The 21,665-nt window shown below is 58.3% G+C and overlaps 1 protein-coding gene across 3 annotated transcripts; it reads left to right on the top strand.

The window, feature by feature from the left end:
* Positions 1–698: 698 nt before the first annotated feature.
* LOC125918128 (protein Aster-A) lies at positions 699–21,626 on the top strand. 3 transcript variants are annotated; one of them, XM_049624172.1, is made up of 19 exons: positions 699–914; positions 7,327–7,537; positions 7,626–7,646; positions 8,120–8,204; positions 8,343–8,446; positions 8,524–8,619; positions 9,367–9,447; positions 12,649–12,761; positions 12,932–13,082; positions 13,621–13,819; positions 14,700–14,843; positions 16,427–16,545; positions 16,627–16,769; positions 17,476–17,579; positions 17,665–17,838; positions 17,936–18,023; positions 19,155–19,262; positions 19,346–19,466; positions 21,169–21,626. In XM_049624172.1, exons 1-19 carry the CDS (start codon positions 907–909, stop codon positions 21,259–21,261), a joined length of 2,163 nt encoding a protein of 720 aa, XP_049480129.1. In that variant the 5' UTR covers positions 699–906; the 3' UTR covers positions 21,262–21,626. The 3 variants fall into 3 exon arrangements, with proteins under 3 accessions (XP_049480129.1, XP_049480130.1, XP_049480128.1); XM_049624173.1 differs by lacking the exon at positions 699–914 and adding an exon at positions 1,094–1,516; XM_049624171.1 differs by lacking the exon at positions 699–914 and adding an exon at positions 6,144–6,347.
* The last annotated feature ends 39 nt before the right edge of the window (positions 21,627–21,665 follow it).

Genomic DNA, 21,665 nt, shown 5'->3' with positions numbered 1-21,665 from the left:
CCAGATGTCGAGGACCTCCTGGGCCAACACTGGGGGGCGGGGGGGGGGTGCGGAAACGGATGGGAAGAGGGAGGCGGCCTACGGGCCCCACCCCGTTCCCGCCAGAGGCCGTTCCTCGGTGCTCGCAGCCCCCACCCCTCCGCTTCCCAGAAACTTCGTCCCACCTCTCAGGTTCCGCCCCGGGCGGCCGGCAGCTCCCGGCCGGGGGCAGAATTGGAGCCGAAGACCCTTTCCCGGTACCAGAGGAGAGGGTCGCAGCCAGTGCCAAGGCACTGCCATGGCGGGGTTTCCTTTGAATCAACTGTTCCTCTTTCTATCCTTCTCTCTCCTCTGTTCGTTTCTCTGCCTCCTCCGATTCTCAGTCTCTATCTTTTCTCTTCCTCTCTCCTGTTTCGGTATCTCCGGCGTCCCAGCTGCTCCTCTCGGTTCCCCGCGTCGCCCTCCCTCCCCCGGTGCACCCCCCTCCCCTCCGCGTCCCAGCATCTCCAACTCTGGCCGCGGGCCTCCGGCTCCGGGCCTGGCGGCGCCCGCCGGGCCTCCCGGGCCTAGGCCAGCCCCCGCCGCCGGGTGCCGGCCCGCGCCCCTCCTCCCGCCCCTCCCCCGCCCGGGTCCGAGGGCCCTCCCTCTGGGCCGCACCGCCCCCCTTCCCGCGCAGGCGGGGGCGGCGCGGTGACGCGACGGGGCGGGGGCGGGGGAGGGAGGGGTGAGCTGACGCTGCGGCGGCTCCCGCTGCTCCGGGGCTCCGGCCTTTGTGCGGGCCGCGGGCGGCGGGCGGCGGGCGGCGCGGTCGGGTGGGGGCGGCGGCCGCGGAAGGCGAGGCAGGTGCCCCGCGGGGACGCCCAGCTCAGCCCATCCCCGCTCGGCCGGCCGTGCCCTGCGGCCGGGCGCGCCCGCCGCGCCGCATCCATGTTTGAGTAAGGACCGGGGCGCGGCGGGCGGGCGGGAGGACCGGGCCGGCCGGCCGGCCGGCGGCACCGCGCGCTCGGCTTGCGGGTAGCGCGGTCGGAGGCGAGGCTGGGGGTTGGGGCTCGCGGGGTCGGCGAGGTGGGGGGTGGCGGGCGACCGGGTGGGGGCGGGGAGGGGGCCGGGGCCGCCCTGGGGGCAGGGCGCTGAAGGCGGGGAGGCTCCAGGGCTGGCTCGTCACCGACGGGGCGCGACGCGCCGGGGTGGCGGGGCTTTGGTGGGGGTCCCGGGCTCATCCCGCGGGGAGCGTGGCCTGCGGGGAGGGCCCCGGCCTAACTGGCCGCGGCGCGGGAGGTGAGGGGTGAGCTCAAGGCCGACCCCGGGCTTTGGGCCTGGGGTGGAGGCTGGGCGGACTCTAGACCCCGCTGGCCCCCTCACAGGCCACCGAGCCCCCGGGCGGGCCCGTGAGCAGCCCCTCCCGGTCTGGGCCCCCTCCCACCGCCCTTGTCTGTCGCGGGGCTCCGTGAGCCTCGGACTGTCGATGGTGGGGGCCTCGTGCCTGAAATTCTCTGGGATTGCGGGCCCAGAATTGACCTCCTACTCCCTGGGCCCGGTATGTTTTCCAGTATGAATCGTAGGTGTCTTGGAAATGTGTGTGCGCGTGCCTGTATCCCTACTGTGCATCCTCTTTGACTGTGTGTGTAATTTACGTCAAACTCCATCTGTGGCTCCATGTGTTACTGCAAGTTCCCTGAGGATGTCTGATAGTGACTCTAGTGTGTGTCGGGGGGCTCTGCGTGTGTGCCTGTGACCTTCCGTGGTCGTGTGGGTGTGAAGTATTATCACATCCCGTCGGACCTATGCATATCTGGTTGTGACTTTGGAGTGTGTGTACGCGTGTCTGGGTCTCCTCGTGTGCAGACAGCTGTGCTCCTCCCTGGTTGAGTGTGTGTGTCTGTGAAATTCTCCTCTCATTTCATCTGTGGCTCCAGGTGTCACGGTAAGTTGCCTGTGTGTCCAGTTGGGACTCTGTGGTGTGTGTGCGTACGTGTCTGGGACGGTGCTTCCAGCTGTCACTTTCTGTCTGTGTGCCTGTAATTCATCTCTGAATGCATTAGCTCTTTGTACAAATGTAAGTTACCTGTGTGTGTCCACATGTGACATTGTGTGTCTGGGGCCTGGCATGTGTGGCTGGCTCCCCCTGGGGTTGGGGGGTTGTGCCTGTAACTTACCTCTAATTCCATCTTTGTGTGAAGGTTCCAGAGTGTATTCATATGTGACAGTTTTGCGTGTGCCTAGGCTTTGTGTGTCCAGCTGAGACACTCTGGGGCTTTATGTGTGTGAAGAGCAAGAGGAAGAAATCCCTTGTGGCTTTTAGTGGGCCTGGGACCCTTTTTCCTGAGACCTGGGGTGTACCCTTGACCCTCTGGAGCAGTGAGACCTGGCATTGTTCCCCTGTTGCAGTTGAGAAAGCACATCCCACACGTTATTTCAATACCTGGCCACTGTGCTATTAAGATGTGGCCATGACCTCCTGGGTCCTTCATGGCTTTGTGAGTGTCTGGGTTCTCTGGCGGTGACATAGCTGGCACTTCCATCCCTTGCCACGTTAGAGCAGGCCTTCCCTTTGTCTTCCCCACCAGTTGGTGAACATCAGGAGAGTCGAGCTGAGCCTGTGACTTAAATTTACTGACGTTGTTCCTCTGCGGCTGTTGCTTTCACCTCTTTGAGACTTTCTCGTGGCTGTATGTGTGCCTGTAATTTATCCGGGACTTTCTATGGTTTCTGTGACCCTCTGCAGCTGCATGTATGCATCACGCACATGCATGTGTGTGTGTGTGACGTCTGGGACTTTGTGACCGTAGCGCGCTTGTCATGCTGCAGCTGCGTGTGTCAGTGCTGGCACACTGTGGTCCTGCGTGAGGGTAACACACCCTGATACCGCTGCCGTGTGTGGGCTCCAGGTGTCACTGTAAGTTGCCTGTGTGTCCGGTTGTGACTCCGTGGTGTGTGTGCATACGTGACTGGGATGGTGTGGGGTGGGGGAGACTTCTTGCACTGTGGGGAAGTACGGTTGCCTGTGATGCTGGCTGTGTGGGACCCACACCAGGTTTCCCTTTTATGCACACCTGCGTGTGCGTCTGTTCCTCTGTGACGAGAGCTCAGGGCTGTTTAGGTCCAGGAAGTCCGTATCTGCAGGGGCAAAACCCGGTTCTCTTCCGAGTCCCTGCCCCCTCCCCCCGCCAACGGTCCTTCAGCCACGACGGGCTCTTCCCTTCCCTCTGCTGCAGCCTGTCTGGTTGGGCAGCCTCAGGGCTGTGCCTGCCCTCAAGCACTTCCTCTTCCTCCTACGAAGAGCCACATCTGGGGGTGAGAGACCTGCCCCGTCTGTGTGTTATTGGACCTGTTACTGGCCTAGTCCTAAGGACCAGCCCCCTAGACCTGGGGCTGTGGGAGGGTAGGACAAGGGGAGAGGGTCTGCATTTTAGGGTAGAGAGGTGAGAAAATGAGGCAGGGGAGGAATGCGGTCACCCCCTCCTTCAGAACCCTTGCATAGCTCACCAGTGCCCTCAGGGTGAAGCCCGAGCTCCTGACCAAGGTTCGCGTCCTGCAGGTGGGCCTGTACCCTCCTGTCCTCCTTCCCCAGCCCCGCTGGCCACCTCAGTCCTCCTCAGACCTGCCAGGCTCTGTCCTGTCCCTGAACTCCATGCTTCTGTCCCTAAAACAGTCTTCCCCTGCCAGAGCTGCCCTTTGTCCTCAGGCTCAGCTCAAGTGTGCCCCGCACTCCACCCACCCGCCCACTTAGCCCTCATTTATTTCTGTGGTCCTCAAACTTGAACATGCACCAGTCTCCTGGGCCCCACCTGGAGGTGGGTCCTGGGTCCCCGAATCTGCATTTCTCACAATTTCCTGCTCTGCCGGTGCTGCGAGCTGTGCTGCTTTATAGCACAGACCAGCGTCTGAGATCAGCGTCTTCGTTTACACGTTTTCTTGTCGGTCATCTCTGTTCCCCAACCGAATGTCAGGTCCCTGCAGGCAGGGAAGGTATCCGTTTTGCTCACTTCTGTGTCCCCAGTGCCTGGCACAGGGCACGTGCTCAGTGCATGCTTAGTGAATGGTGGAGCTTGGGGGTCAGTTTGGGCTCTGAGCCCCAGGCTGAGGTGTTTATATGGTGCCTGTCGGGGTCAGCGTTTGCATCTTGGACACAGGTGCGCTGGGGCGATGGCCGGTCCTTGTCCTCCATTTTAGTCCTAGTCCCTACTGATCAGAGCGGAGTGCCTTCCACGCGCTGGGCTTCATGTGCGCTTGACCCTTGAACAACACAGAAGTTAGGGAGGGCTGATCTGCCGCGCGGTGGAAAATTGGTGTGTAACTTTTGACTCCCCCAAAACGTAGCTACTTAGTTTCCTGTTGATCTGAAGCCTTACTGATAACATAAACCGTCGATTAACACGTTATTCTGTTTACTGTGTATATTATATACTGTATTATATTATTACGATATTGTATTATTACAATAAAGTAACCTAGAAAAAATGGTATTAAGAAAATCATAAAATGGGGCGCTTGGGTGGCTCAGTCTTAACCGACTCTTGGTCTCAGCTCAGGTCTTGATCTCGGGGTTGTGAGTTCAAGCCCCACCTTGGGCTCCAGCCTGGGCATGGAGCCTACTTAAAAAGAAAAAAAAAAAAACATAAAGAAAATACATGTACAAGAGTGTACTGTATCTGTTGAATGAACTTCCCATAGAAGTGACCCCGTGCAGTTCAATCCCATGCTGTTCAAGGGTCAACTGTATATTACCTCACTTTCTCCCCCAGACAACCCTGTGAGGTGGACGCTATTATTACTCCCATTGTATTCAGGAAGGAGCTGAAGTACAGGAAGGTGCAGACACTTGCCCAAAGTCACGCAGGGAGCAAGTGGCCGGGGGTCGCTGAGGGGTTGGGCAAGTCTCACACTGGCTTGAATCTGGGTTCCCTGAGGGGCGGGAGAGGGTCAGTCATTCATTCAGTCCACAGGGAGCAGATGCTTTTGGAGCACCTACTGTGCCTAGTTCTAGGCAGTAGGGATGCAGCTGGAAACAAACCCCCTTCCCCTGTGGAGCATGGAGAGAGAGATTCCAGAAGTTCAAGTGGGGGAAGGGCTGGGGAGAAAGAGGAAGAGGGAGGAGGAGGATGGAGAGGCGGGGAGTGTGATTTCAATAGAGAGTTGAGACTTGGAGAAGCATCCACTGAGCAGACACCTGAGGAGGCTCAGGAGCCCTCCAGACATCTGGGAGGAAGGGCGTTTGGGCAGAGGGAACAGCCAAGGCAGGAGCTGGGAAGCGTGAGCAACGGGTTGATGACAAGGTCCAGCCCTGGGCTTTTAGCTGGAGTCAGGTACGGCGGGGGGGTCGGGGGGTCCCCACCTGACTCAGGTGTTCACAGGCCCCCCTCTGGCACGGGAAGGGGGTAGGGGTCAGGGAGGTCTGGGAGAAGCCAGCTCCAGTAGTCCAGGGGGAACGGCAGTCACTTGGGTCACCACCTATCTCATTTATTTACTTACAATTTTCTTCCACAAATTCACAAGTGTGACATGAATGCCTACCCTGGGTCCTGGTCCAAGCAATCCTGGGGACAGAGCAGTGACCGGGACAACAGGCTGGCCACCAGGGAGCTCACGGACCTGTGGGGGAAATGGAGCTGTCACCAGGCAGTGACAGTCCAGGAGTAGTCAGGGCTGGGATGGGGGAAGCAGAGGCAGAGTGGCGGTGGGGCGGTGGTTCGGGAAAGGATGGGAGCTGCCAGGGATCTGTGGGAATGGGGACGCACAGCAGGGAGGCTCTGTCCAGGAGGGAGGGGTGGTGAGCAAGAATCCTGGAAGATGCACTTGAATTCACTAGGCGAAGAAGGCAAAGGGCAGTCTCCACTGAGAGAACAGCGTGTGCCGAGGCTTGGAGGCAAGAGAGGGAAGTCTGAGGAGCCCCGAGTGGTCCAGGGACTCGGGATGGAGTAGATAGAAGGCCCCAAGGTAGAACCCTGCCCTGACTTAAAGCAACTGTGCAAGGGGCCCCTGGGTGGTTCAGCCGGTTAAGTGTCCGACTCTTGATTTCAGCTCAGGTCATGATCTCCTAGTTGGTGGGGTCGAGCCCCGTACTGGGCTCTGCACAGACAGTGTGGAGCCTGCTTGGGATTCTCTCTCTCCCTGCCCCCCCCCCCCCCCCCGCCACTCCCCCCACCCCCGCCAAATTTTTTTTTAAAGAAGCAGCCGTGTTTCCTTGGACAAGTGGTTTGCTGCTTTATGCCTCAGCTTCTTCCTCTGTAAAGCAGGGATGGTGATAGTGTCACGTGCACAGGGTTGCCGGAGGAATAAGTAATGATACAGAGAGCTTGCCGGAGTCTTGGTACAGAGCCAAGTGTCCCTCTGCTGCTCCCGCTCCAGCCGGTGCACAGATCGTTCGGGTAGTCACCATTGTTTGTTGGGAGTTCACTGCGTGCTGGGTACAGTTTTGGGTGCCAGGGACACAGCGGCAACCAAGACCTCCTTAATCCACACAGTTGGAGGCAACAATAGGCAAACCGAATAAGCCAACAGGAAGAGTTGAGGTAGTGTGAGGTGGGCTTCGGGGGGCTGGGCCCCCAGGGGAGGAGGAGCATTTGAGCCAAATAAGACAGAGTCTGTTAGGCTGGGCTGTGGAATGATGTTCTGGGCAGAGGGAACGGAAGTGCAGGGGCCTTGATGTGGGAATGCTGTCGGTGATGCTTAGGGAAAAAAGGAGGCTGGGGTGGCTGGAGTGGAGGGTGTGACAGGCCACAGCAGGGCCTTGGGTGCCAAGGGGGTGGGGGGCTCGGCCTTTACAAGGAGGTCCCTGACCTGACTCGGGTTCACCCTCTGCAGGGGGGTGGGGATGGGGACAGGGGGCTGCTGTGGTGTCTGGGAGGGGGAGGGTGGAGGCTGGGCTAGGGGGCTAGAGCAGGGGAAATGGGCATAATAGAAATAACGGAAGTAGATTTTGGAGGTAGAGCAGGTGGGACTTGCTAATAGATGAGAAATGAAGAGTGAACAGGAAAAATAAGACGCTTAGGCTTTTTAGCTGAAGCAACAGACTGGAAAGTGGCTACTCCATAAATGTTCCTACAAATGAATTGATAAGTTAATTTTAAAAATAGACCTCCCTATATGCCAGACTCTACTAAAAGCACTTTATACGTGTTGATTGACTTGACTGTCCAAACAAGCAGATGAGGACAAGTATTATCTCCCCTGGATCACGGATGAAGTCACCGAGGTGCAGAGTTAGGAAACTGCTCGGTCACCCTGCGAGAAGGGGAGAGAAATTTGTGGGTGGGGATCAGCGGGCTCGTGTGTGGCCTCCTAAAATAAGCCTGTGCCCGCACCTAGCCTGTTTTTCCCCCTGATGCCCCTCTTTTCCCCCCCCAGCACCACCCCCCACTCCGGCCGGAGCACGCCGAGCAGCTCCCCGTCTCTCCGTAAGCGGCTGCAGCTCTTGCCCTCAAGCCGGCCCCCACCCGAGCCTGAAGCAGGCACCATGGTGGAGAAGGGGTCAGACAGCTCCTCAGAGAAGGGTGGCGTGCCTGGGACCCCCAGCACCCAGAGCCTGGGCAGCAGGAACTTCATCCGCAATAGCAAGGTTGGTGCAAGCCCAGGTCGGGTGGGGAGAGAAGTGGAAGGGTGGGGGAGTTAGGGGCTCATTCTGACTCTGCTCCTTTCTCTTACAGAAGATGCAGAGCTGGTACAGTGTAAGTGCTGGGCAGGGGGCTTGCTGGAGGGGAGCGAGGGAGGGGGGCAGGTGCTGGGCCGGGAGCCCCAGGCTGTAGCAGTCAAGGAGTGGGTGCGGGGGCCAGCTGACCTAGGGTCACATTCTGTGCTGCTCCTTACTTCCTGTGTGACCTTGAGTGAGCTGTTTAACTTCTCCGGGCCTGTTTCCTGAGAAACTGTCCCAACCTTTCAAGGCTGGAGGGAACACTCCCTAAGAGTCCGTGGTGCTGGTGGGTACTTGGCGCAGGGCCTGGCTTATGTGGAAATCCACGAATGACAGCTCTCGTCATGGTTAGTTTTGGGTTATGGGCAGTGGAGGCCAGACGTGAGCTAGACTTGAAACTGCAGAGAGCTTGTCTGGGGATGAGGAGACTCAGGGGCTTCTGGGGGCTTTGTGGGGCAGAAGTAGGGCTGTGAACCCACATCCGGGTACTCACCTTCCAAACTCCCCCAGATGCTGAGCCCCACATACAAACAGCGGAACGAGGACTTCCGGAAACTGTTTAGCAAACTCCCTGAGGCTGAACGCCTCATTGTGGGTGAGTCCTGACGCCCAGACCCAGTGCTGGGCCGGGCCCTGGGTTCCCAGCTCTGCCCTCGCGCCTCTCCCCGCCCTCGCTGGCCAGCACAGCGTGTGTGACTCGGGTGTCTGCCGTCTCTCCCCCCGGCCGCCTCAGATTACTCCTGTGCCTTGCAGCGCGAGATCCTCCTCCAGGGCCGCCTCTACCTCTCTGAGAACTGGATCTGCTTCTACAGCAACATCTTCCGCTGGGAAACAACAGTGAGCCGACTCAGGGTCAAGGAGGGGCTCCGGGCGGTCTGGGCCCTGGCCTCTTCTGACTGGCCTTTCGTCTTCAGATTTCCATCCAGCTGAAGGAAGTGACGTGTCTGAAGAAGGAAAAGACCGCTAAGCTGATCCCCAATGCCATCCAGATCTGCACTGAGAGCGAGAAGGTGAGCCTGACCACCTGCTCGGGAGGCTGTGGTCACTGGTCTTAGCCAGCCCCTCCCGCCCCAAGCCCTGCTTATTCTGCACCCTGAACTCTCAGATCCCTTGCTTTCTCTTTACCCCCTTGCCATTCCACCGGCCTGGCCTGGGCTCCTATCACCACCGACCTGGAACCCCCACATCAGCCCCTCGTCTCAGTCCCTATAGTCAGTCTGTCCTTTCACACAGCTGCTCGGAGATAATATTATTAGTAAAATTCTTCCCTCGTGAGTTCCCATATCTGTCAACTCAGATGCCCCCTATCCTTGGAAGCCTCCCCTGACACTCCATTCTGTCCTGATGATTGTTGCCTCATGGTCCCAAGATGGCTGCCTCCCACTAATGACTCAGAAAGGGAGAAGGGAACGGTGGGAAGACTTCACAGCCGACTCCCCTTTGTGTTTTGTTGGTCAAACATGGATTGGGTGACCACCCCTACTAGCCGAAGGAGACTGGGAAGGTGCCCTGGGCTTCACCCCATCACAGCCCAACCACTTTGGGCCATACCTGTCTCTCGCCCTGGACTGTGAGTTCCGGGGGCAGGGCCGGGGGCCGTGTCCTCAACACAGTGACTCCAGCATCGTCCACTGCCAAGCTGGGCATAGGATAAACATTCTGTGGAGTGAATGAAGGGGTGAATGAACGGATGCATCAGGATGGAGATCCAGGCCATGTCTGTCCCCCACCCCATCACACCCCTCTCTCTCCTGCAGCATTTCTTCACCTCCTTTGGGGCCCGGGACCGCTGCTTCCTCCTTATCTTCCGCCTCTGGCAGAATGCACTGCTTGAAAAGGTGGGTCTGGACGGGACCTGGATGGGGGATTAGGGGAAATCATGGAGCCGGGAGGGCCAGAACTTGGGGAATGGGCACAGGCCTGCCGTACCTGCAGCATCTATGGACTCCACCAGGGGGCCACCACGGGCCCTAGTGCCAGGCCTGCCCACGTGTACGCGTACCCATGGCCTTTTATTCACTATTCATTGTCCACAAATCAAAACTGCTCTCAGCTGAGGGAGGTATCTTTGCATGTGTGGCTGCAAAACCTCACTTGAGCTAGCATGGTTATTTGTAGTCTGTATCAGCACTGATAGAAGTTTCTGCTAAGATGAAAGTATTCTCCATCCATGCTGTCAAAATATGGTAGCCACTGGCCACATGTGTCTATTGAACTCTTGAAAAGTGGATAGTGTAGCTGAATGTCTGCATTTTAAGTTGTAATTCATTTATACTTAAATGGCCGCATGTGCTTCTTGTATAGCTCAGGCCTCCATTTATCTCAGTGTGACTGTTCATGTGTTTCAGGACAAAAAATATTAATGTGCATGACTGGGGTGCACCTTAGGTATAATTGGAATTCAATATAAAGTTATAATATCTATCCAATATAGAATATACCAGTGATTCTCAAACTGTAGGGCTTCAGGAACCTTTTATACTCTTTTAAAATAATTGTGGACGCCAAAGAGCTTTTGTTTAGGTGGGCTATGTCTACCAATATTTACTGTATTAGAAATGGAAACTGGGGAATTCTCAAACACAAGAATACAGGAGCACATATTGCATTGGCCCCTGGAAAAAGGCAGCATCCCATGTCATGTAGCCTCTGGAAAATTCCACCGTGTACCAGTATGAGAATAACAGTGACAAAAGCGAGTAACATCTCATATTGCTAGTAACACTTAACATACTTACGAAAATAATTTTGGTGTCATGGATCTCCTGGAAGGGTTTGGGGACCCCCAGAAATCCTTGGACCACACTTTGAGAACCTTTGGTATATACCGTACTGAATACTAAGCATAATACAGTTATTGTTATCGGTACCGTATTGCTATATACAGTATAGGCACTGTATTAGCTTTTTTAAACCCCCAAACTGCTTAATTTTGAATTACATCTTGCCCCACAGGTTTTGAGTAAGGGCTTTTAGACTTACCCCATCTCTCTTTTTTTTTTTAAAGTTTATTTTTGAGAGAGAGAGTGAGCACATAAGAGCGGTGTAGGGGCAGAGAGAGAGGGAGAGAGAGAATCCCAATCTGAGCTGTCAGCACAGAGCCCGATGCGGGGCTCGAATCCACGAACCGTGAGATCATGACCTGAGCCAAAATCAGGAGTCAGACGCCTCACCGACCGAGCCTCCCAGGTGCCCCTGGACTTCCCGCCTTCTGGTGGTCTGCTGTGCGCCAGCCTGAGCAGACCCTCCCACAGTGCCTACCGTGGTTGCATGAGTTTACGTAGGATATAGTCGACTGCAAGTAACTGAAAACTCAACCAAACATGCTTTAAGCAAACAGATACTGAGTTCATAAAGTAATAATAACAGCTAATACTTATGGTGCTACTGGGTGCCAGGCGCTGATCTGAGCATTACATGAATTAATTCACCTTATCTTCACAACCACCCTACGAGGCAGCGTGGTTATTACCTGTTTCACCAGCGAAGCATGGAGCGATAGACTTGCCCATGGCCACAAGGGTTTTTGTGTGGCAGAGCTGGGGTTCTGACCTGTTGCGGTTAGGTTCTATATCCAGCTGACGCTCATGTAACTAGAGGTCTGGAGGCAGGCAGTCCAGGGTGGATTTGAGGGCTCCCCCATGTCATCAGGGACCCAAGCTCTTGTTTGTTCCTCCGTACTATCACCCTCTGCATATTGATGTTTTGTCCACATGCTTTTTGCCTCGTGGTTGCAAGATGGCTGCTACAGCTATAGGCATCATGCCCTCACGTGAGTGTCCCAGATGTGAAGGAGAAACAGGTGGATAGAAAGGGGACTTTCCTTTATCAGGGAGGGAAAACCCCCTTTAAAGGGGGGCTCTGCACTTCTTTGGCTAGAACTGGGTGGCATGACCACCCTCAGTTGCAAAGGAAAGATGGAAAACTTGATGTAAGCCAGTTATAATTTATCCCTAGGGGTGGGGAAGATTCTCACCCCAAACACATTGGGGTTCTGCTGGCAGGGAGGGAGGGTGGATAGGTGTCGAGTAGGTTGCTCCTGCTGGCCTGCGGCACCCCAGAAGGCCAAGCCTGCTTCTCTGGCTGCACTCCTGTCCTGTCCCCTTGGGGTGGCTCTAGCCACACCCGTCCTCAGGGGCCAGGGTGCTGGAGTAGGAGCCTGGGGAGGGACAGTGCGGCGGCAGGGTCTCCAGGGAGGGTGGGGGCAGAGGAGGCTTCAAAGCTCAGGGCCTGGAGCCAGCCTGCCAGCGCTGGGATTCCAGCCCCATCCCTGAGGAGCTGAGTGACCAGCAGGTCGCTGAATCCCTTCAGATAGGGACAGTCCCTACTTCAGAGCTCCAGGGCTGAGCCCAGAATCCGTGCTCAGTCGGGTCAGCTCTTGTGGGGCAGACCCGTCCAATGGTTAGCTCCAGGGTGCCAGACCGGCCCCTCCCCGGGACCCATCTCAGCCCCGCCACTTGAGCACCTCTGCGCCTCAGCGTCATTGCCTTAAACTGACGGCGTTAGCGCTTCACAGAATTGTTTTTAAAGATTCAGTGAGTGCGCGGGAGGGGGTTGGAAGAGTGCCTGGCGCCTGGTAACAACTCAGTGGATGGCCGCCCCTGCTGCTGCTGCTCTTAACTTTTTACTACCATTTCATTGTCGGCCTTGCCGCTCTGGCCAGGAGCACTAAGGAAGATAGGGGCAGGATGGCCTGGCGGAGGGTGCGTTGGCTCTGGGGTCCGGCTGGGTTTGAATCCCTGGGTCGCCCCCAGTCAGTTGTGTGACCTCAGCGCGTGGTTTCCCCTCCCTGGGCCCCCATATTCTCCTCTGTAAGTCTGGGGATGCTAACCTGTAGACGCGGGAGTATCGTGAGGACCCAGGGGGAAAGTCCAGATGGCCCTGGCTCCTGGTGCCAGACCTTTTGGAGCCAGATTGGGTGAGGGCTGCCCCCTTGTGGACGCCGGGGGAGCGCCGCGTCGGAGGGCTGGTGGGGACTGGGGTAACAAGGGTTCTGGGCCCAGGGAAACTCAGGCCAACCCCATGTCCTGCCTGCCCAGACGCTGAGTCCCCGCGAGCTCTGGCACCTGGTGCATCAGTGCTACGGCTCAGAGCTGGGCCTCACCAGCGAGGATGAGGACTACGTCTGCCCCTTGCAGCTGAACGGTCTGGGGTGAGTCAGAGGCTGGTGGCTGGCTCCTGGGGTGGGGGGAGACAGAAGGGGCTGTGTGCAGAGCTCCTGGGAGTCCTGGCTGGACTGAGGTGGGTGTACGGTCCGGGCGACCAGGAGGGTGTGGGGGGTCTCAGAGATATAGACATCTCACACCCTCCTTTACCCCACAGGAACCCCAAGGAAGTGGGAGATGTGATCGCCCTGAGTGACATCACCCCCTCTGGGGCAGCTGACAATAGCCAGGAGCCGAGCCCGGTGGGTTCACGCCGTGGCCGCGTCACCCCCAACCTTTCCCGGGCCAGCAGCGATGCAGACCACGGGGTGAGCGGAGGATGGGGGACAGAGAGGATGCTGATGGCGAGAGAGGGGAAGGGGGGTGGTGGTGTCAGGGAGAGGGACGGACTGAGGGGGGCAGTGGGGAGGGGATGGATGGAGGGATGGGATGGACCTGAAAAGATGGCAAAGAAAACGGGGAGTGAGAGCGATCAGCTCAAGGGCAGACAGACAGGGAAAAGCTAAGAGACAGAAGAAGCAAGGGACGGATGGACAGATGGACTTACAGATGGACAGATGAAGTAGGAGACAAGGCATGGACAGGATGGACCAGTGGGCAGGAGGGGCATCAGAAGGCTTATGGCCCAGTCACCCAAGATGGGCCTGGTAGGGACTGAGAGGGGCCCTTATCCGGGCAGCCCCAGGGCCCCTTGTGACATGCTCAGCTGGAAGCTTTACGTGCCCACGTGACCCTCCAGCGTTGGTTTCCCTACAGCACTGAGTCCTTATGGCCAGTGTAGGTACACGGGGGCCCTCGGGCTGGAATGGCGGTGGGACAAAGCTGGATTAAGCCCTTTCTCTGCAGGCAGAGGAGGACAAGGAGGAGCAGACAGACAGCCAGCCCGACGCCTCCTCCAGCCAGACAGTGACGCCGGTGGCTGAACCCCCGAGCGCAGAGCCTACCCCGCCTGATGGGCCCACCTCCCTGGGCCCCTTGGACCTGCTGCCCAGTGAGGAACTGTTGACAGACACGAGTAACTCCTCCTCGTCCACAGGGGAGGAAGGTGAGACAGGTGGCCCGAGTCCTTCTCTTCGGTTATGTGTGATAAACCTTACACAGGCTGGCATTAGCAAGGGATTTGCTGGCTCATGGGACTGAAATCCAGGGGGTGGGCAGGCAGGTAAGGCATACAGATGGCGGTGTTAGAAATCTGTGTGTCTTTAGCGGTGCTTTGAAGGCAGCAGAGCAGAGCAGATAAGAACACAGACTCTGAAGCCAGATTGCCGAGGCCCAATTTCTGGCCACACGGCTTCCTAGCTATGTAACTTGGGCGAATTGTTTAATCTCTTTCAAGACTCATTTTACTTACCTGAAAAATGGGGTTGGCAGTAATAATACCTACTTCATAGGGTTGGTGTTAAGGATGCTAAAATGAGTTAACATCCGTAAAGAGCTCAGGCCCGTTAGTGTTGGCTGCTGCTGTTGTTATTATTATGACTATTTCCATTTTCTCTGTGCCAGCTTCGTTCACAGGTAGCTTCTGTGTTTGTGGGGGCACAGAGAGCCCCAGCCCCGCCCCAGACAAGCCTAGTTGAGAAAAAGCACGCTTTTCCCAGGGGCTGCACCAGAACCTCTAGGGTTGGTCTGTGTGGTCCAACTTGGGCAACAAGCCCAGCCCGGAGCCAATCACTGTGGCTGAGAGCCCAGGCCCACCCCTGAACCAATCCTGGTGGCTCTGACTGGCTGACCCTGGGGCACATGCCCACCCTAAAGCCAGCCTGTGGCTGAAAGGGGCCGAGCAGTGGGCGCTCCACTTGCGTTCAGCCCTGGAGGGTGGGTCTGCCCGTCCACCGTACGAGGCCTGGGAGTGGAAGGGGGCAGCCACCCAGAGCCGCTCCGAGGTGGGAGGAATGCATCATCCACTGCCCTTCTCCGTCACCCAGCTGACCTGGCCGCCCTGCTTCCTGACCTCTCTGGCCGTCTGCTCATCAACTCAGTCTTCCACGTGGGTGCCGAGCGGCTCCAGCAGATGCTCTTCTCGGACTCGCCCTTCCTGCAGGGCTTCCTGCAGCAGTGCAAGTTCACAGGTCAGGGGGCTGAGGTTGTGCAGGCACGGGGCGTGGGTGGGGAGGAGGAAGCAGGAGACAGCAGGTGGCTGCTGTGCAGATGTGGTGCCCTTGCGGGCTTAGAAGCAGATTCTGTGAGACCGGACTGGCTCTGCCTCTTAACTAGCTGAGTGGCCTTGCGCCGGGTTTCGAGCCTCTCTGCCTCGGTTTCTTCTTGTGTACGTTGGGGGTGTGATAATAGTACCTGTTGTATCCAGGTCTCCTAAGAACTACGTGAGTTAATGCTAGAAAAGTGCCTTAGAACGGTAGTATATAGTAAGCGCTTAATAAATACAAGTTCACGATCACACCTTTAGTGCCCGGTCTGTCAGATTTGTGCAGAGGCCAGGCCAGATGAACTCGAGAATCTCGTGAGAACGAAGGTAAATAGGTACACAAATAAGTCACAGATGTGCCGAGACTGTGAGTGTCAGAGGGGTAGCTGTGATCTGAGGGGTATCCAGAAAAGCAGCTGGAAGGATGTGAAATTGAGACCAAGGCCTGAAGGAGGAACTCTTCTGGGGAAGGGGGAGCAGATGGAGGAGAAACCCAGGAGGCCAGCAAGGCATCTGCAGAGGTCCTGAGACCAGAGGCAGGCGCTGGGAGAGTCCCTTGAGGCCGGGCCTCTGTGGCCAGGTGTGGCGAGGTGGAGCCCCAGCGCCAGGTGACGTGGAAGGGTTGCCTGTGGGACCAGTTGAAAGATTCAGGCTGGGGAGGGGCTAGTCAGAAGGTAGTTTCTCTCTGTTTCTTTTTCCTCTGTCCATGGAAATGAACCATGTAAATCCCCTGCAGAATGAGTAAGACTGTGCCTTGAGTTGGGGCCCCACGGTCTTCAAAACTATGCTTATGTCCCGGAGAGACTGACATCAGACTGACGAACTCCGATTCTGTCCAGAGGCCCTGGAGAGCCAGGGAGTATTCTAGGCAGGTTAGGGGCAGGGCACACGCTTGGCTTTAAGAAGCTACCCCCTGGACCTCAGAGGTGGAGACAGAGGCCAGAAATTCCCGGGGGCTGCAGTGGGACCCTGGGTGGGCAGGGGTGGGCCGAAGCAGGAGCAATGCTCAGGACGTCAAGTGGATACCCAGGGGAGGGAGTGTCCAGGGCAGGCCCAGGCCTCCGGGGGGAACCTGGGGGATGATGGGGCTGCCCCTGCGATGGCACCCCGAGAGGAGGGGAGGCTGAGGGGGGTGCGGAAGCCAGCGTGGGACCTGGTGGGTGTGAGGTATCTGGAGAACTTCCAAGAGAAGGTGTTCAGGAGGTCACAGGACCCTGGGTCTGAGGCTCAGGGGAGAAGCCTGGACTGGTACAGAGAGGGAAGCTGAGGCTGCAAGAAGGCCCCAGCATGGGTGAGAAGTGTAGGGAGAAGTCCCAGCTCTGAATTACCGACACCTGAAGTTTTAGGTGTCTAGAAGGAAGGTGGGGCAGACACCAAGGTGGGGGGCCTGGAGGTGGGGTGGGTTTGGGGGCAAGTCCCGAGAGAACCGGAACTACCCGAAAAGGCTTTCTCCTATGGCCTGTGGGCAGAAACTGGAGAATGGTCTCATCCTGTTCCTCCCTCCCCCAGATGTGACCTTGAGTCCCTGGAGCGGGGACAGCAAGTGCCACCAGCGCCGAGTGCTGACCTACACCATTCCCATCAGCAACCCGCTGGGCCCCAAGAGCGCCTCCGTGGTGGAGACACAGGTGGGCCAGGCAGAGCGGCGGGCTGGGTGGCGTGGCCGGGTGGCGTGCCCCTGACCGCTTCCTCCTTCCTCGTCCCCGCAGACGCTGTTCCGGCGCGGCCCGCAGGCAGGCGCATGTGTGGTGGACTCCGAGGTGCTGACGCAGGGCATCCCTTACCAGGACTACTTCTACACTGCCCACCGCTACTGCATCCTGGGCCTTGCCCGGAACAAGGCCCGACTCCGGTAAGCGGCGGCCTGGCCCCTCGCCGGCCACCCTGCTGCTCCCAGGGTCCCCGCCCTTCTGTCTCCACCCTGAGCCCGCAGCACGACGTGGGTTACCACCGCAGAGGAGCAGACGTTCTGGGTCCCTGAGTTCTCTGAACCCTGAACAGCGGAGGGTAGACGAGGGCAGCCCCGGGGACCTCTCCCCCATCCGTGGAAGGGGTTTGAGCCGGAGGCGAGTGAGTGGCTGAGTGCACGATGATCGGTTTAGTTGTTTGCTGGCTGTGGGTTATGTGCTCTGTGCCCGGCACTGTTCCAGGCGGTGGGGGTGCAGCAAACCAGACAATCCCTTCTCCTGGGGAGACGTGTCAGGAGCACCTGGGGGTGTCCAGCCTGAGCCAATAGAAAGATGAAGCTGCCATTGACTGTGATGGGGAAGGTGGGGAGGAATAGGTTTCGGGGGAAGATCAGGAGTGGGATGTGCTGAGCTGTCTCAGACTCCGTGTGGAGCTGGGGCACAGCGGCAGGATGGAAGAGTCGGGAAGGAGGTGCGGGGTCAGCTGCCGGCGTGGGTGGGCGCTGCGAAGGTCGGGAGACTTGTCAAGGTGTGTGTCTATGGGTGACGACCGGCCCTCTCTGAATTGGTGGAAGGAGAGCTCCCCCTGGGGAGTGGGGCTGTGAGGTTGGAGTCAGACCCCGACCCCCTCGCCCTGTTCCCCAACCCCAGGGTGTCCTCTGAGATCCGCTACCGGAAACAGCCCTGGAGCCTTGTGAAGTCACTCATCGAGAAGAACTCGTGGAGTGGCATCGAAGATTACTTCCACCACCTGGGTAGGGGCCGGAGGTTGGCCAGGGCAGGGACGGGCTCGGAGCCTGGCGAGGGGCAGCCGTGCAGAGGCCTCTCCTGTGTCCACAGAGCGAGAGCTTGCCAAAGCCGAGAAGCTGTCCCTGGAGGAAGGCGGGAAGGATGCCCGGGGATTGCTGTCAGGCCTGCGGAGGCGGAAGCGGCCCCTGAGCTGGAGGGGTCACGGCGATGGGCCCCAGCACCCGGACCCTGACCCCTGTGCCCGGGCTGGCATGCACACCTCGGGTGTGTCCCCTCAGGCCTGGGCAGGGCAGGCGGAGGAGCGGGGCTTGGGGGGGTCATGCCGAGATGGGTCTGTCTGACTCCGTGGTGCTCTCCTCAGGCTCCCTCAGCTCGCGCTTCTCGGAACCGTCCGTGGACCAGGGCCCCGGGGCAGGCATCCCCAGCGCCCTTGTTCTCATCAGCGTCGTGTGAGTAAGGGGCTCGGGCTTTGGGGTCACCCAGGCCTGGATCTGTATTCTGGCTGTGTGACATCGGGCAGGTGCCTGGCCTCTCTGGGCCTCTCCTGAAGCGGGAGCATGGGCACACCTCCTAGCCCGGCAAAGACGAAAGGAGAGGATGTTTGGAAGGTGCCCAGAGCTCCTTACACAGTGTGCTGCTCAGTGGGTCATGGAGAAGCGTGTCCTGCTGGAAGAGGGAAGCCCTGGGGGCTCTGGGAGGTCGGAAGGGCCTGCCCTTGCCCAGGGGGCAGGGAGGGCATTCTGGGGGAGCAGGCACCCAAAGGAGGTGGAATGAGGTGCTCCAGGAGAGATACGGAAAAGGAGCACTGTCACTGACACATCTCATTCCTACTTTCTGTACCCAACCCTAACCTGGGTGACACTGGGGACACGGTAGTGACTAACGGGCCTAACACCAGGCCAGAGTGCTGGGGGACAGGGCCGGGACGGGAAAGCTGTGGGAGGCAGGGGAAGGCTTCCTGGGACAGTAGAGGATTCCTGAGCTGAGACGCTAATGTGCACAAAGGCCTGGGGGGCGGTAGGGGACGTGGGGGGCAGGGCACTCCGAGGACCTGGAAGTGAGGTCTGAGCTCCCAGCAGACCCTGGGGAGTGACAGTCAGCTTGGTCACACACTCTGGGCCTCAGTTTCCCAGCACGGGCAGTCCAGAGCGGGGCAGTGCAGCATGCTTCCGGAGGGGCGGGGCGGCTCTCAGGGCTGGGCGGCTCTCACCTCTTTGTCTCCCCCTTGCTGCCGCCTCAGGATCTGTGTGAGGTAGGGCCCCGCATCCCGCATCCCTGGCACCCCTCGCCTCAGTCCCAGCCGCAGCCCCTTCTCCCCACTCAGTGCCCCCAGCTCTCCCAGTGAGGCAGCCTGCTGTGCAAGTTAGGGGGTGTGGGTGTCAGGCCCGGATTTGAACCCTGACTTTGCTGCTTGTGGACTGTGTGACCCTAGGCGTGTCTCTCACCCTCTCTGAACCTTCACTTTCTCCTCTGAGAAGGGGGTAATTGTGGTGCTCTTCGAGGTGGGGTTGTGTGGGTGCTGACTTATGGGAGTGTCTGCGTGCTGGTTCTGACCTCTGACCTCTGACCCCTGCCCTCAGCCTCATCGTCCTCATCGCCCTCAATGTCCTCCTCTTTTACCGCCTCTGGTCTCTGGAAAGGACGGCCCATACCTTCGAGTCCTGGCACAGTCTGGCCCTGGCCAAGGGGTGAGTGGGTGGCCTGAGGGGGTTGGGAACTTGGGTAGGGTGGGAAAGACGACCGCCCCACTCAAGCCCTGCATCCCCTACAGCAAATTCCCCCAGACGGCCACGGAGTGGGCGGAGATCCTAGCCCTGCAGAAGCAGTTCCACAGCGTCGAGGTGCACAAGTGGAGGCAGATCCTGAGGGCTTCCGTGGAGCTCCTAGACGAGGTGCGGCTTTGGGGCCGAAGGGCCCTGTGGTCAGATCCCACCATGTGGCAGACACATCTGGGCCTCAGTTTCTTCCTCCGTAAAATGAGGAAGCCATTCATAGTCCCCAGCTCCCAGGGTTGCTGGACAAATCGAAGAATTGGCCCTCGTCCTAGGAAAAATATCCACGGGTGTCTGACCTCAGGCATGGCTGGATCCAGCCACCCTCATTCCATCTCTTGACTCTGTTCACCCCCAGGGCTGGCTTTGTTTTGGGCATCCTCCCCTCCCACCCTTGACCAGGGTGGTACCTGCAGCTCTAGGCTGACATGTAAAGGAAAGCGTTCATTCTCACTGGCTGCTAGGGTCACAGGCCCGTCCCTGAGCCAGTCACAGAGGCCGGGGGTAGGCGAGGCTTGGTCCTTGAACCCCACGGCCGCTGCGGGGTGACTAGGGTCACGTGAAGGTGGGAAAGAGTTTCTCCAGAGGATGCTGGGGTCAGATCTCCAGAAGGGGTTGCTCCAGACGCTGTCTCTAGTATGGTGGCAGCATCTATTCAGATGTTGAGGTTCAGATTCTGGTGTGTGACCTTGGGCGAGTGACTTCACCGTTGCCAGCCTTGGCTTCCTCCTCTGCGAGCGGGACGATGGTGAGCTGTTCCCTCAAAGACTGTTGTGAAAATCAAGTGAGTTCACGTATGAACAACGTCAAGCTCAGAGTGAACGCCGTACACGTGTTTGCTGTCATTAGTGTGAGCCCAGTGCCTGCGCACAGTAGGTGCCCAATTCATGTGGTGGTGGGTCAGCATAAATGTCAGGTCCTGGATTAGTGCCTTAGGTGGGAGGGGGGTGTGTGGGAAGCCGAGAGCTGGCTGGTATTGGCTGGACGCCCAAGGGTATCAGAGCCCAAGTTGGCGGGTAATGGTGAAATCACGTGTGGTCACCGTAGACCGTGATATGGAGTCGCGTCTAGGGGCCTCGTTGCACCCTGAGGTCATACTTGCAGGGAGACGCTCGTGCTAGGAAGGGCCGTGCAGAACAGGGTGGAAAGGCATTGAGGCTGGGGTCACATCGCTCACAGAGAGGGATGGCAGGGCCTCCCCATCCTGAGTTAAATTCCCATTATTTTCCTCCCTTAACTGCCGAGGGCACAGGGTCAACTTCATAGACTTGTTAGCAGCAGCCACAGATTGATTTGGGCTGTTCCATGTGCTGCTGTGACCCACTGATTTGCTCTTCGTGGCCAGCCTATGAGAGGGATGCTCTTGTTATTCCCCATCTATTAGATGGGGGTGCTAAGGTCTGAGAAGTTCGGACTTGCTCAAGGTCACACAGCGGAGAATAAGAGTAGCCGATGTGTATCAGGCGCTTCCTGTGTGCCAAGTGCCAGGTGTTTGCCCATCGGATCCCTGAAATAATCCTGTGAAGCAGGTTTGTGACTGACCCGTCTTTCAGCGGAGGGACCTTGGGACCGTTAAGGGGCTTGCCCGAGGCTACCCGGTACGTAGCAGAGCTGCAACTTGAACCTGGGCCACCTGGGCCCCTTCCATCTCCAGCACCTTGGAAGTTAAACTGGGTGCAGTGTGGCTCCACTATTGTCACAGGGTGACCTTGGCAGGGGATGTGGCCTCTCTGGACCCTGCCCAGTCCCTCAACTGCGTGAAGGGGAGGAACGTCACCCCTGCCGGTACTCACCCCCTGCCCTGCCCACTTCCTCCTCCCAGATGAAGTTCTCTCTGGAGAAGCTGCATCAAGGCATCACGGTCTCAGACCCGCCCTTCGACTCCCAGCCACGGCCCGACGACAGCTTCTCCTGAGGACACCCAGCCATGTGGCCGACCCCCCTAACGGACAGATGGACACAGAGCCTCGGCGGCCACTGCTGGCACGGTGTGAGCGCCGGGAGCCTCCCGCCCGCCCCTCCCAGTGGCCCAGCCGGGGGCCACACAGACATGGGGACCACAGAACCGAGATGCACTTTAGATCAGCGTGTGCGAGTCCAGCTGCCATCGCCTGCCTAGCCAGGGAGCTGGCCTGGCCTTCGGCAGGCCCCCCGCTAACTTATTTTGCCCAGCTGGGGTTGTGGGGGGTGCCTCTGGGGTGCACGATGCCCTCAGCTCTGGGTTTAATGTATTATATTTATTTGGGGCTGACAGAGCCCCAATAAAGGGTTGGAAATGGCTGTGGCTGTGCCTGTGAGGTCCCTGGGAGCGGGTGGGAG

This window comes from Panthera uncia, unplaced genomic scaffold (assembly GCF_023721935.1).
Source record: "Panthera uncia isolate 11264 unplaced genomic scaffold, Puncia_PCG_1.0 HiC_scaffold_465, whole genome shotgun sequence".
NCBI lineage: Eukaryota > Metazoa > Chordata > Mammalia > Carnivora > Felidae > Panthera > Panthera uncia.
This window is presented reverse-complemented; position numbering and strand designations above follow the sequence as displayed.

Excerpts from the sequence above, each read along its gene's own strand:
- LOC125918128 (XM_049624171.1), top strand. The coding sequence starts at position 6,262 with ATGATACAGAGAGCTTGCCGGAGTCTTGGTACAGAGCCAAGTGTCCCT. Across the intron at positions 7,538-7,625 it reads ACTTCATCCGCAATAGCAAG|AAGATGCAGAGCTGGTACAG; the intron begins GTTGGTGCAAGC and ends TTTCTCTTACAG. Across the intron at positions 8,620-9,366 it reads TCTGCACTGAGAGCGAGAAG|CATTTCTTCACCTCCTTTGG; the intron begins GTGAGCCTGACC and ends TCTCTCCTGCAG.